The sequence below is a fragment of the Salvelinus sp. IW2-2015 genome, linkage group LG4q.1:29 (genome assembly GCF_002910315.2).
Source record: "Salvelinus sp. IW2-2015 linkage group LG4q.1:29, ASM291031v2, whole genome shotgun sequence".
Classification (NCBI taxonomy): domain Eukaryota; kingdom Metazoa; phylum Chordata; class Actinopteri; order Salmoniformes; family Salmonidae; genus Salvelinus; species Salvelinus sp. IW2-2015.
The window spans coordinates 8,366,978-8,379,058 of NC_036842.1; the positions used below are offsets into that span (position 1 = coordinate 8,366,978).

The following is a 12,081-nucleotide window of genomic DNA, read 5'->3' on the forward strand; positions in this document are numbered from 1 at the left end:
TTTGTTCCACCATTGGGGTGCCAATTTAATAAATTTTTTAACAACAAAATGTGTAAAAAGTCAAAGGGTGTGAATACCTTCTGAAGGCCCTGTAGTTTTTGTGTTTAACAGGCGAAACTCCACATTCTGTTAACATATGACCCCAAAYGAATCTGTCCTTGTGATTTGTAGCCTGACATTTCAGATTTTTCATATCATTTTTTTTTTACCAAAGTAGTTTAGATATAGTGAACTACTTTTTCAAAGTAACTTTAGTGAAGTAAACTATATATTTTTCTTAGGGGTATCTTAAGTGTAGATGATCTTCTTCCAGTGAGAAGTAATTGAAGCTTGGTAAGCGATATTTTCAGAGTAGCTCCCCCAACACTGCAGATCAGTAAACTGTATGTATCATTTGGCATCTCCCTGTGAAATTCTACTGTGGTTCTATCATCAGTTTGGTCAATATTTATATCATGGTTCTACTATAGTGCCTGATTCTACAATGGTTCTAGTCTGGTACCTGGTTCTAGTCTGGTACCTGGTTCCACCATGGTTCTAGTCAGGTACCTGGTTCTAGAATTGTACCTGGTTCCACCATGGTTCTAGTCAGGTACCTGGTTCCACCATGGTTCTAGTCTGGTAACTGGTTCTAGAATGGCTATAGTTTGTTACCTGGTTCTAGTATGATTGCAGTCTTGTACCTGGTTCTAGTATGGTTCTAGTCTGGTACCTGGTTCTACACTGGTTCTAGTCTGGTACCATGGTTCTAGTCTGGTACCATGGTTCCAGTCTGGTACCATGGTTCCAGTCTGGTACCATGGTTCCAGTCTGGCACCATGGTTCCAGTCTGGTACCATGGTTCCAGTCTGGCACCTGGTTCCAGTCTGGTACCTGGTTCCAGTCTGGTACCATGGTTCTAGTTTGGAGAACGGTTGTACCATTGTTCTAGTCTGGTACCTGTTCTAGTCTGGTACCATGGTTCTAGTCTGGCTCTAGTCTGGTACCATGGTTCTCGTCTGGTACCATGGTTCTCGTCTGGTACCATGGTTCTCGTCTGGTACCATGGTTCTCGTCTGGTACCATGGTCCTACCATGGTTCTCGTCTGGTACCATGGTTCTCGTCTGGTACCATGGTTCTCGTCTGGTACCATGGTTCTAGTCTGGTACCATGGTTCTAGTCTGGTACCTGGTCCTACCATGGTTCTCGTCTGGTACCATGGTTCTCGTCTGGTACCATGGTTCTCGTCTGGTACCATGGTTCTCGTCTGGTACCATGGTTCTCGTCTGGTANTGGAAGGATGCAACACCATTCTTCCATGAGAAATTCCATATTTTGTTGTTGATGGTAAATGCTGTCTCAGGTGCCGCTCAAGAATCTCCCATAAGTGTTCAATTGGGTTGAGAACTGGTAACTATGTAGAAAAGTGTTGATTTATGTCTGCGGTGACCGTGCCACAGGGAGAGGACCAATACCGGCCCAATTCTGCAACGCTGTTCTCTAACAAGGGACATATTGTCCCCCTGCAACGGCCTGAAAACACACACACCTATTAACACTAGAACCGCCATAGGCCAACGGCGACGAACGTTTGATTTTGTGAAAAATCTGTATATATATATTTTTTTTAAGTATTACATTTTATTACACACCTATTCCTACCTTGACAGGCGAAGACAAACACGCTGTAGGACGTTGGTACCCAGCCAGCCGCTAATGTCTCTTTCCTCACTGAATGAACGACATAGGCTTAATGGATGAAAGGGAAACTGATAATTGTGCACCTTCACAATTGAATTTGAAATGAGGCCTAACTGAATGAGGGTGAAGAGGTTGATTTTAATTTCGAACAATAGTGTAATGATGAACTTTGACCATTGTGACTGATKTTTTTATATGGCCCTAAGCATGATGGGATGTTTTATTGCTTAATTAACTCAAGAACCACACCTGTGTGGAAGCACCTGCTTTCAATATAATGTTGTATCCCTCATTTACACAAGTGCTTCCTTTTATGTTGGCAGTTACCTGTAGCTAGCAGCAGGTAGGCTACAACAAGCTAAATCAGCTGATGAAATCACTGGCGACCGATATACAGGAGTAGAGATGTCGATTTTTGTTTACAACTATGCGTGTGTCTGCCGCAGTGCCCGTGTTTCGTAGTGAGTGAGTCATGCGCGAGACAGGTCGCTTAAGGCCGACCTGGCTTGTGCATGTGTTCGGTTTAAGTGTTTCGGCGTAAGATTCAGCCAATGACTGCGGTAGATGGAACGTCATTGTCCCCCTTAGCGGTCATACACAATATAACCATTTTCTACATTGTGAATTTGAGTGGAATTTTATGCATTTTTTTTTCTTAGCGTTTTAACAGAATACGGGGGGGGGGGGGTCCGTTTGTCACATCCCTAGTAGCAGCAGCTTATATCGGTGAATGTCTGTGACATGCCTTTCTTTCCACTGCAGTCCGTTTTGTCATCAGCATTAAAACTCCAGCGTTGAGACACATGATGTTCTCCTGAAGCATGTGATGTAGTAGCAGCATATACAGATTTTTAGTGCAGGTACACGGTGTGACAGCTGTAAAGTCACCACCCTGGAGGGGTCATATATCCTGACAGGGAAGCCCCCCCCCCCCCTAGTCAGGTTCTACGGACTGAGGTCAATCACCTCCCTTCCATATAAAGATTAACTTCAGAGCAGGCTGCAGCTCTGAAGGCTTGTTATGTGTGGTTGTAGTTTCAACTACTGTACCTCGAGTGTACAACACGTTAGGAATGACTGCTCTATCCAAGACAAAAAGACCAGGTGAATCCAGGTGACATCTATGATCCCTTATTGATGTCACCTTTTTTAAATCCACTTCAATCAGTGTAGATGAAGGGGCGGAGACGGGTTAAAGAAGGATCTTTAAGCCTTGACACTTTTGTCTGTAACCCAAATACTTTATTTACATTTTATTTAAAAAAGTAGAGACATGGATTGTGCCATTGAGGGTGAATGGGCAAGACACAAATATTTCAGTGCCTTTGAACGGGGTATGGATAGTACGTGGCAGGCGCACCGGTTTGTGTCAGTAACTGCACTYCTGCTGGGTTTTTCATGATCAACAGTTTCCTGTATGTATCAAGAATGGTCCACCACCCAAAGGACATCCAGCCAACGTCACASAACTGTGGGAAGCATTGGAGTCAACATGGGCCAGCATCCCTGRGGAACGCGTTRGACACCTTGTAGAGTCCATGCCCCGACGAATTGAGGCTGTTCTGAGGGCAAAKGGGGATGCAACTCAATATTAGGAAGGTGTTCTTAATGTTTTGTACACTAAGTGTATATTCATGATATGGAGTAGTTGGGCTTTATTGATCCCTAGGCAGAGTCGTAGATGTTGGTATAAAAAACCCTTGGTCAAGCTGTTTGCCTGGCATCCCCATCACCTCMAGATGTGCCCAGGGTATCAAGGGAAGCATTAGATTTCACACCGATGTGTAAAGCCTCTCAGGACAAACTGTAGCTGATAATAGAGAAKCGGTAGCTCAGTGACTGACCCATCCTCTAGAGCAGCAGGTCCGATGTGAGGAGGTGCTGCAGAAAGCCTCCTCATCTTCCTTCCTCCCCATCTCTCCCTTGGAATCAATTCAAAACAAGCCAAATACATTGCAGCCAACTAAGGCCCACTGTTCCAGTTTGTCTGAGAATCTCCTTTCCTCTTCCCTTGTCCCTAAAGTGGAACTGTGTGTGTGTTCGGGCCGATGCAGGGGGACAATAGGTCCCTTGTTAGAGAACAATAAGACAGGGTTGCAGAATTGGGCCGGTGACTGTATTGGCCCTCTTTCTGTGGTACCGTCGACGCAACGACACACACCCACAATCTCTTTCTACACACACACACAATGCAGAGCTTTGTGTTGTCCGGCTCCTAGTCCATGAAGTCACAACTCCCTTTCTGATATGTATAGAGTTCATGTGTGTGAAATGTCATTAGCTTCCTATATCCTAAACCACTAACCCTTAATGTGGATGGTCWTAAACCATATGAACACAACATCAAATAACATCCCTTCCAACCACTAACAGTGACTCTGTCAGTGATTGGCCCAATCGATGTGTGTTAGTGACACTTTGATGTTCTGCGTGTACGTGACACATTTCTGTGTTCTTCTCTGTGTTGTAGTACCAAGTCGGTCAGCTGTTCACTGTAGCAGAGGCCAGTAAGAATGAGACGGGGGGAGGAGAGGGCATCGAGGTGCTGATAAATGAACCCTACGAGGACGAGGGAGAGAAAGGACAGTACACGCACAAAGTCTACCATCTAAAGAGGTACACACACACACACCAAATCTGCCACATAAGAGGTACACGCATACAGTGTTGGGGTGGTGGATTCTGATCTTTTGCCCAATTACTGATYAAAGAGCTGATCTCAAAAGACCAATTAGTGAAAATGTATTTGAATTGGACTACATGTGTAAACGCAGCCATATGATTGACTCCTGTCTCTCTTGGCAGTAAAGTCCCAGCCTGGTTGAGGTATATTGCACCAGAGGGAGCATTAGTCTTCCATGAAAAAGCCTGGAACGCKTACCCGTTCTGTCGCACCGGTGAGTCTCAGAACTCTTGTTTAAACACTCAATTGAGCCCAGTTCTGATTGGGACTGGCCAACATTGTCACATTTAATAGTTTTATTGAAAGTAAACCAATGTTTCCTTCTTTCTTCTATTGCTTGTTTTCTCCATCTGCTGCAGTTATAACGGTGAGTAGTGAACTGACCACACACACACACACACACACCATGTTCCCCAGACTCTTGCCATTGTCTGTGTGTGGTAGTGTTGTTGAGACACTCATTCCCGTTAGTGTGACTTCCGGAGCGTGGTGGTGTGTAGCTAGCTACGCTGCTAATGCTAGCACGCCACTGTTTAGTTGGGCAGAGTGCAGAAGTTCACTAACCAGACGTGTCGTTTCGTTTCAGGCCGATCAGTTAATTAGKTTAGCTGTTGGGTTTAAATAGGCCTCCGGCCTCCATTCAAGGCTTTCTCAGCATTAGAGATTCCCATTGGTTCTCTATTTAAGGCATTCTCTAGCTTGCCATTGGCTAACGTTTTAAGGCTACTGTACAGAAGAAGTGTAGTAACTAATCAAACATTTGGAATGGTACACCCAATATGGCTGCCGCCCCYACCCACATCAATTAGAATTCAGTTAGGAGACTTGATTAAAACATGGACCAATTAGATTTTTCTATCCTTTCTTTGCTCACTTCTCCTTTCTCTCTTCACTCCTTCCAGAACGAGTATATGAAAGATGACTTCCTGATAAAGATCGAGACGTGGCACAAACCTGACATGGGAACGCTGGAAAACGTGCATGACTTGGATGGTCCTACGTGGAAGACAGTGGAGGTAGTCCCCATCGATATCGCAGACAAAGATGTGGTGGCCCATGGGGTGAGTGGACACACACACACATCTGCTAAACACGTGTATGTGACCAATATTTATGAATACTTGGAACAATATTAGACTAAATAGATTTGTCCTATATTGCTCGTCAGACCAGACATGACTATTGGTTCAAGCCGTGAGGTTTTAACCGCTCATCAGCCGTTTTAGATCAGTGACATGGAGATGGCTCTCTTCCCAGGTGGTAAAATAATCTGTCCCAGTACAGCGCCCCTGTCCCAGGCACTGARGGTTACGTCTTCAATGTATTTTTCTCTCCCATGTGGACAAGTTGTGCCACTGCATGTTGACTGGCTGTGTGCCAGTCTAATCTTGAACACCCWGAACTAAAATCTTGCTTAATTGCGTCATGCTCGTTTAAGATCTGGGGGAGACGTGTTAGAAAATATACTAACAACGCTGCTGAATTCTCACCCCTCTGAATGGAATCTTTCAGACAGTTTCTGGCAAGTCTAAGGCAAGTTTCGGGCTCCCGAGTGACTCAGCCGTCTAAGGCACTGCATCTCAGTGCAAGAGGCGCCACTACAGCCCCTGGTTCGAGTCCAGGCTGTATCACATCCGGCCGTGATTGAGAGTCCCATAATGCGGCGCACAATTGGCCCAGCGTTGTCCTGAGTAGTCCGTCATTGTAAATACGAATTTGTTCTTAACTGATTTGCCTAGTTAAATAAAGGTAAAACATATATATCTATGTATGTGAAGTATCGGCTGAACGTCCCCTCCCCTTCTGAAATTCGGAAGGCGCTCGAACCTTTGAAATCGTGGTTTGTCCAAATAATCAGTGACGAGAAATCAGCGTACCGGTCCGGAACAAAATTCCTTTTTAGTCGTCACATCCCACGGTCTGTCGACAGATGTTACTACCATTTTTATGTAACGTGCATCTGTCCACAAGAGATTACTACCAGTCTAGTGTCATCCCTAGCCTGTATCTGCTGTTAGCCTGGCAGTGTCTTCCTGCCTGCCAGAAAATGTGCCTGCGCAAGACACTGTGTAGAAACTCTGATCTACACGTCACCTTACTGACACACTGCTGCCGTGACTTGTTGTCGCTATAAGTCTGCGTAATCAGCCTTCCTCCCACCCAAAAGCCACAGTGCAGGACCCCCAAGGACTGTAGTTGAGAGACTGTATTGGAGTGAGCTTCTCTGTCTGTGGTGGGCCTACCATGTCTGTCGTGTCAGTCTCTCCTGTATAGTACTGACTGAACACTCAGGACAGAGAGAGAGCATGTGCTACAGTAGTGGCTCCTGTACTCCTAATGACATAAGTGGATCAGTGGCAGGGCCACGGCTTAATCCGAGGGTCCATCTGCTGCAGACACACACACACAGGTCTGACCGATTATTATTTGTAATTTTTTTTATTTTTTAGTAATTTTTTTATTTAAGTGGGGACTAGGGGAGAGCCTGTGGCGGTTCTTCATCATAAGGGAATTGCGTTGATCTCCCAGTTCCTCAGATCATCGTACCATCCACACATCTCCTTTTACACCGTAGTGTGTGAACCGTAAGAAATCTGGTAGAGGCTTCATTCTAGATACTATTATTTTCATCTACATTAGTACTCTCTTTCAATAGTTTCCCTGTGTGCGTGTTCACTCCTGCAGGATTATAATGGGGTGTAATGTGTATATGTTTTCAGTATGCATGTTGTGTAATGTACGTTCTCTCCTACAGGACTATAAACCAGAGGAGGACCCTGCTCTCTTCAAATCGACAAAGACAGGCAGAGGACCACTCTCACCTGAATGGAAGGTACAGGACTAGACTCCCTCCTGCCTTGTCTGTGTTAGTTGGTCATGTTGACGTTTGACCTCGTTAGAAGAGGGTTAAATCAACGTGCCACGCTTCTCTTGTTTGCGTTGCTGGACGCTACTGGCCCAAAATCAACATTGTAGAAAATGTCATTTGAAATGTTTTCCTCGTCACCCTTCCTGTGTTTGTCCTCTGACAGAACGATCTGATGAACAAGACGGACTGTCCTAAGATGTGTGCCTACAAACTGGTCACTGTCAAGTTCAAGTGGTGGGGCCTGCAGACCAAAGTAGAGAACTTCATCCAGAAGGTACAACGCTTTTATCTCTCTCTCTCTTAGCCTTTTCACAATGCTTTTAGGGCTTCTAATGAGGAAAGACTGATACCTAATATTGTCATCACTCATCTCTCCTACCTCCACCTCTCTCCTTCTTTCAGCAAGAGAAGCGTATTTTCACTAACTTCCATCGCCAGTTGTTCTGTTGGATCGACAACTGGGTGGAGCTGACCATGGCGGACATCCGACGAATGGAAGAGGAGACCAAGAAAGAGCTGGAAGAGGTAATACACAAACGCACAGTTGATGTCTCGTAGGTTTCGTAGGTTTTAGACTTGTGCCTTACAGTTTGAGAAAGTGCTCGTATTTTTTTTGTGGTGCATAGACGGGGAGACTTATTTTGATGTTTATGATGATGATGGCGACGAAGAGGTAACTAACACCTGATTCCAGAGGCATTAAGGGATCAGGAACCACAACAAACAACAAATCACCTCTCTAGGACTGACCGTGACCCTCACTAGGCCTTAACCTTTGACCCTCCTATGGAGCTCTGATTGGTCCAGCTGACAGTTCTGCTCTGKTSCCTTTAGATGCGTGAGAAGGGCACCGTGCGAGGAACCTCAGCAACCTCGGAAGAGTAGCCCCCGCCCCTGTAGGTCAGAGGCTGAGTAAGTTCCCCAGCAGGACACAGGAAATGACATCATCGTGGTGTTGTGGACTCATCCCACGCCTGCACTCGTCTTCATTGCATCTTCCCCCCCCCCCCACTCATTTTCGTTGCTCATCGCCTGTTTTTTTGTTTTGATTTTTTTCACATTTTGCCAGCTGCATTTTGCCAGTCTAATCAAACGTTCTGGTTCAGTCTGTCCTTCTGTCTATGGTTGCTTTGGCTCTGTCTCCATGTGGCTGTCTCATTCTGTTTCTGCCTCTTTCCATCACGCCTGCCTTCCGTTCCGTCTGGCTCTCTCTCTGCAGTTCTGCTGCACCACTTTTATCTTCCTTTTTCAAACCTTCATTTGTTTTTTGTTTGTTTTGTCCACTTACTAACTAACATGGTCTGTTCAGTGTGTGTTTTAATGTGTGTGGTTCCAGGTGTTGGGGCTGTGCCACTACCCTGTTGCTGTCTGCCATCTTTCTGCATGTCATGTTGCCTACATGGGGAATTATCTGTCATGTGGACAGAGAGGATAAGAGTTCTCACTGTGATGGAGATGGGTTGATGTTCTGTAAAGGGGAAATACTATTTTTGTATTTCATGAAGTGAACATTGGCAGTGTAGGAAGTTTTTAGGTGTAGCTACATTATATGAACCAGGCAATAGTCATTTGATGGAATGAAGAAAGTGGTTCACTCCTCCGTCTCATCACAGACAGACTCTTGTCCTTCAGGGGGTACTGTGGTGACACCCGCATTATTTTAATCTCTCTTTTCTTTCTCCGCCCTCTTGTTCTTTCTCCTTCCTCGTCCCAGCTGCGTAGGTCAGGTCAGGTTCGAGGCATGACTGCGGCTCACGAGCAGTGAGGTTGACCAACAAAACCCTTCCATGATGATGTTACCATGTCCACAGAGGAGAGGAAGTCTCTGCTCTACTTCCTGTCTCCCATGATTCATATGGGGGGGTTTGTCCTGATTGGTCAATGTTATTGTACTGACCCTCAATCACATGCCTCCGATTCACACAGAAAAACAAAAGCGGTTTTGCATTTAAAGAAAATTTTTAAACTCTTTGCACAGAAGGTAAATGTAATTGTTAGTTGATTATAAGACGCGTTTCGTTTGTATCCAGAGACACAGAAAGCCAAGCCTTTTAAACAGATAAGAATGTTATTTGTTATTTTACAGTTCTCGGTATGTTATAATTTCCCCCAAAATTGGAATAAGATCATGTATTAACAGGTATTGGACCAATTTTATTTTTCATGTATTTGTGTTCCCTGTTTTTATCACACTGTATCTGTCATTCTGCCATGGCTCCGGTTGGTTTCTTCCCCCTCCTGAGACTACGGTCCGTATCAGCCCTTATCCGAGTTGTAGTGGTCTGCAGACGTGAAACGCGTCCCAAATGGCACCCTATTCCATATAGTGCACCACTTCTGGCCTGAGCGCTGGGTCTGAACAGGGTGCCATTTTGGGATGTAGATGAAGCACTTCAACCCCTGGTCTCTGTCCTGTCTGTCTGACAGGTGGCTGGGGAGACAGTTGTTCTTTTGTTGATTTGGCCCAGGTCTGTGGCTCTCTCGTAGAACCTGATGTTTCTGCATGACTTGATTTTCCTTCGCTACCTTACAATATAAGCCAGACACACACACACACACTCTCGTGAGTGCATGTGTACAACTGCAACCCACAGTGACTGGCAGTGCATGTGCGTTCAGATGCCTCCGTACTCTGCCGTTAGGGAGAGTGTGTCCAAACGCGAGAGGGTTAGGATCCTCTGTGGACACAACTAGGGCTACATATGTAGTTGTGTGTTTAGGATTCTGCTTCTGAGTGGTTTTGGCACAGCTATGCTTCTCGCTGCTACCTGATCCAGCCTGTTGTAAATTGGCCTTGCGCTGTGGCTGCACCCCTCTCCTGTAAACTAGGGCTTCAATACCAGGGCTGGGTCTACTTCAACTCAGTCCTTTAAGGACTTCAACCAGAAATTTCAATTTAAACATGTAATTTCTTGGATTGGACTTTCAAATGCATTTGCTGAATGGACTCCATTGAAATGGAATTGGCCTCTAGTTTTTAACAAGAGGGCTGGGCTGCCCCAGGGCAACCTAGCTTCTATTTTACTATAACTGATGATGATGATGAAGAGTGTGTGTATACTGTAAAGGGTTTTGTATATCCTCTTGGACAATTGTAGTTCTGTTTGTCACGCTGTTCTCCCTCCACTCAGGGTTGTGATCGAGTGGTTTGACAAACTTCTACATTTCTTGTATGTTTTTTTTTTGTTTTTTTGCTGTGTTTTTGTTGTTGCATTACTGTCTATTGATCATGTATGTTGTCATTTCCCTTTTTAACGTGTTAAGGTTGTAAACATTTCGTCATAATTTTTTTTTGCCTCGTGCTGCTAAACCAGCTGTATCTAGTACCTCCTTCATGCCCCTTTGCTTTCTGCCTACTTGGAGTCACGTCGCGCGTTAATGACATCGGAGCGAGAGCTAGACTTGGGTGGCTTTTTTTATTTTTATACTTTGAAGTATTTGATAGATGATCCCCAGGTCTGCTATACCATTAGGAGGGACAGAAAGACATGGTCCTTGTGACTGTCCTGTGGGACTACCAGCCTAGTTCTACTACTGTAGTGTTGACCGTCCTCTGAATTCATATTGACGATGATACATGGTGGTCGGGTCTAATCTAGACGGACCTGTCTTGTCTCCCAGTACTGTAACTATATACAGCAGGACGCTGGCTCTAATGGCGCCCTGTTCCATATATAGTGCACTACTTTTGGCAGGACAATATTGTAAATGGGGTGTTATTTAAGGCGTAAATATAATCATACTCTTGATTTCAGATCAGCGTGTTGTTCAGACACTGCTTCGAAAGATTCCCTTTTTTTCCTGCCAATGGCTAAGGTTAGGATTTGGAGAATAATCTGATCCTAGATCTGTGACTGTGGTCATTTGATGTTCCGCCCCCATGGCTTTCATCAATTTTGGAGTTGGACTGTACATTCACGAAGGTAATACAATGTGTCTGAGGTAATGAATTTCTCTGAAGTACGCAAAGACAGTATTTTAGTGCAGATACAGTAATACGTTCTCCATCGGCGCAATGCTGACCATGTAGCAACCTGCTGCAGCATTAACAGATAAGGATATATAAGTGTATCTATTTAAACTAACTTTAAGAATTTGATAGTTAATTCCCATTGTGATATTGTTTTAAGATTTTGATCTCCTGGGTAATGAACCGTTGGAGTGAGACACTGTTAAGTGAAACAGTGAAGTTATTTTTTTTGGGCCATTTTATTGTTTCTCTTTTTAATGTTTTGTCTTGTAGATTTTAGCTATTCCTGTTGGATCATTGTCTATTGGGTCGAATGTGACCCATAACTGTCCCATGATATGGGTTAGTCTTTATAGAAATACCAGTGTCAACCAGGGTGTGAGGGGAGGGGTTGCACATTTTTGTTCTATCCCAGCACTAACACCTGATTCAACTACTTATCACCAAGCCACTGATTAGTTTAATCAGGTGTGTTAGCACTGGGCTGGAACAAACACGTGCAACTCTGTGGATCCTCCCAGGAAGGGATTGAGAAACACTGGCCTTAGGGCTCTATTAAATCCGTATCGTTGAAGTTCAGCATTACAGCGGGATTGAAATTTAAAGGCAATGTTCCCGCATTAGCAGAGACTGCATTCACGGTAAACACTGCATATGTCGCCTCAATATAAAAATTACCTTTTAAATTTCTATCACGGACTCTAATGCTTCAGCGATACAGATTGAATAGAGCCTTAGACAGTCCATAACATACTGTATGTCTTGTCATCATGACCAAGCACTTGCAAAATCTACTGTTCATTTCCTTTGAAAGAAAAAGATTTTCTGATCACAAGGTAAAATTCATGGGAATTTAGTAGTGAATGTAAACATATTTT

General features: G+C 44.4%; 2 protein-coding genes across 4 annotated transcripts in view; both read left to right on the forward strand.

Moving 5' to 3' along the window:
• Positions 1 to 4,670, forward strand: part of LOC139025831 (phosphatidylinositol transfer protein beta isoform-like) — a 16,584-nt gene extending 11,914 nt beyond the window's left edge. The window contains exons 3-4 of the mRNA XM_070441042.1: positions 4,152 to 4,297; positions 4,487 to 4,670. Coding sequence (XP_070297143.1) covers positions 4,152 to 4,297; positions 4,487 to 4,655 — 315 coding nt within the window. The 3' untranslated portion in view covers positions 4,656 to 4,670. The remainder of the gene's footprint in view (positions 1 to 4,151; positions 4,298 to 4,486) is intronic.
• A 515-nt stretch (positions 4,671 to 5,185) lies between these two features.
• LOC111961364 (phosphatidylinositol transfer protein beta isoform) lies at positions 5,186 to 12,073 on the forward strand. Of its 3 annotated transcripts, none has more exons than XM_023983566.2 (6): positions 5,186 to 5,425; positions 7,120 to 7,197; positions 7,397 to 7,507; positions 7,636 to 7,758; positions 8,068 to 8,145; positions 8,948 to 12,073. In XM_023983566.2, exons 1-5 carry the CDS (start codon positions 5,201 to 5,203, stop codon positions 8,116 to 8,118), a joined length of 588 nt encoding a protein of 195 aa, XP_023839334.2. In that variant the 5' UTR covers positions 5,186 to 5,200; the 3' UTR covers positions 8,119 to 8,145; positions 8,948 to 12,073. The 3 variants fall into 3 exon arrangements, with proteins under 3 accessions (XP_023839334.2, XP_023839335.2, XP_023839336.2); XM_023983567.2 differs by having other exon boundaries at positions 8,068 to 8,133; XM_023983568.2 differs by lacking the exon at positions 8,068 to 8,145.
• The last annotated feature ends 8 nt before the right edge of the window (positions 12,074 to 12,081 follow it).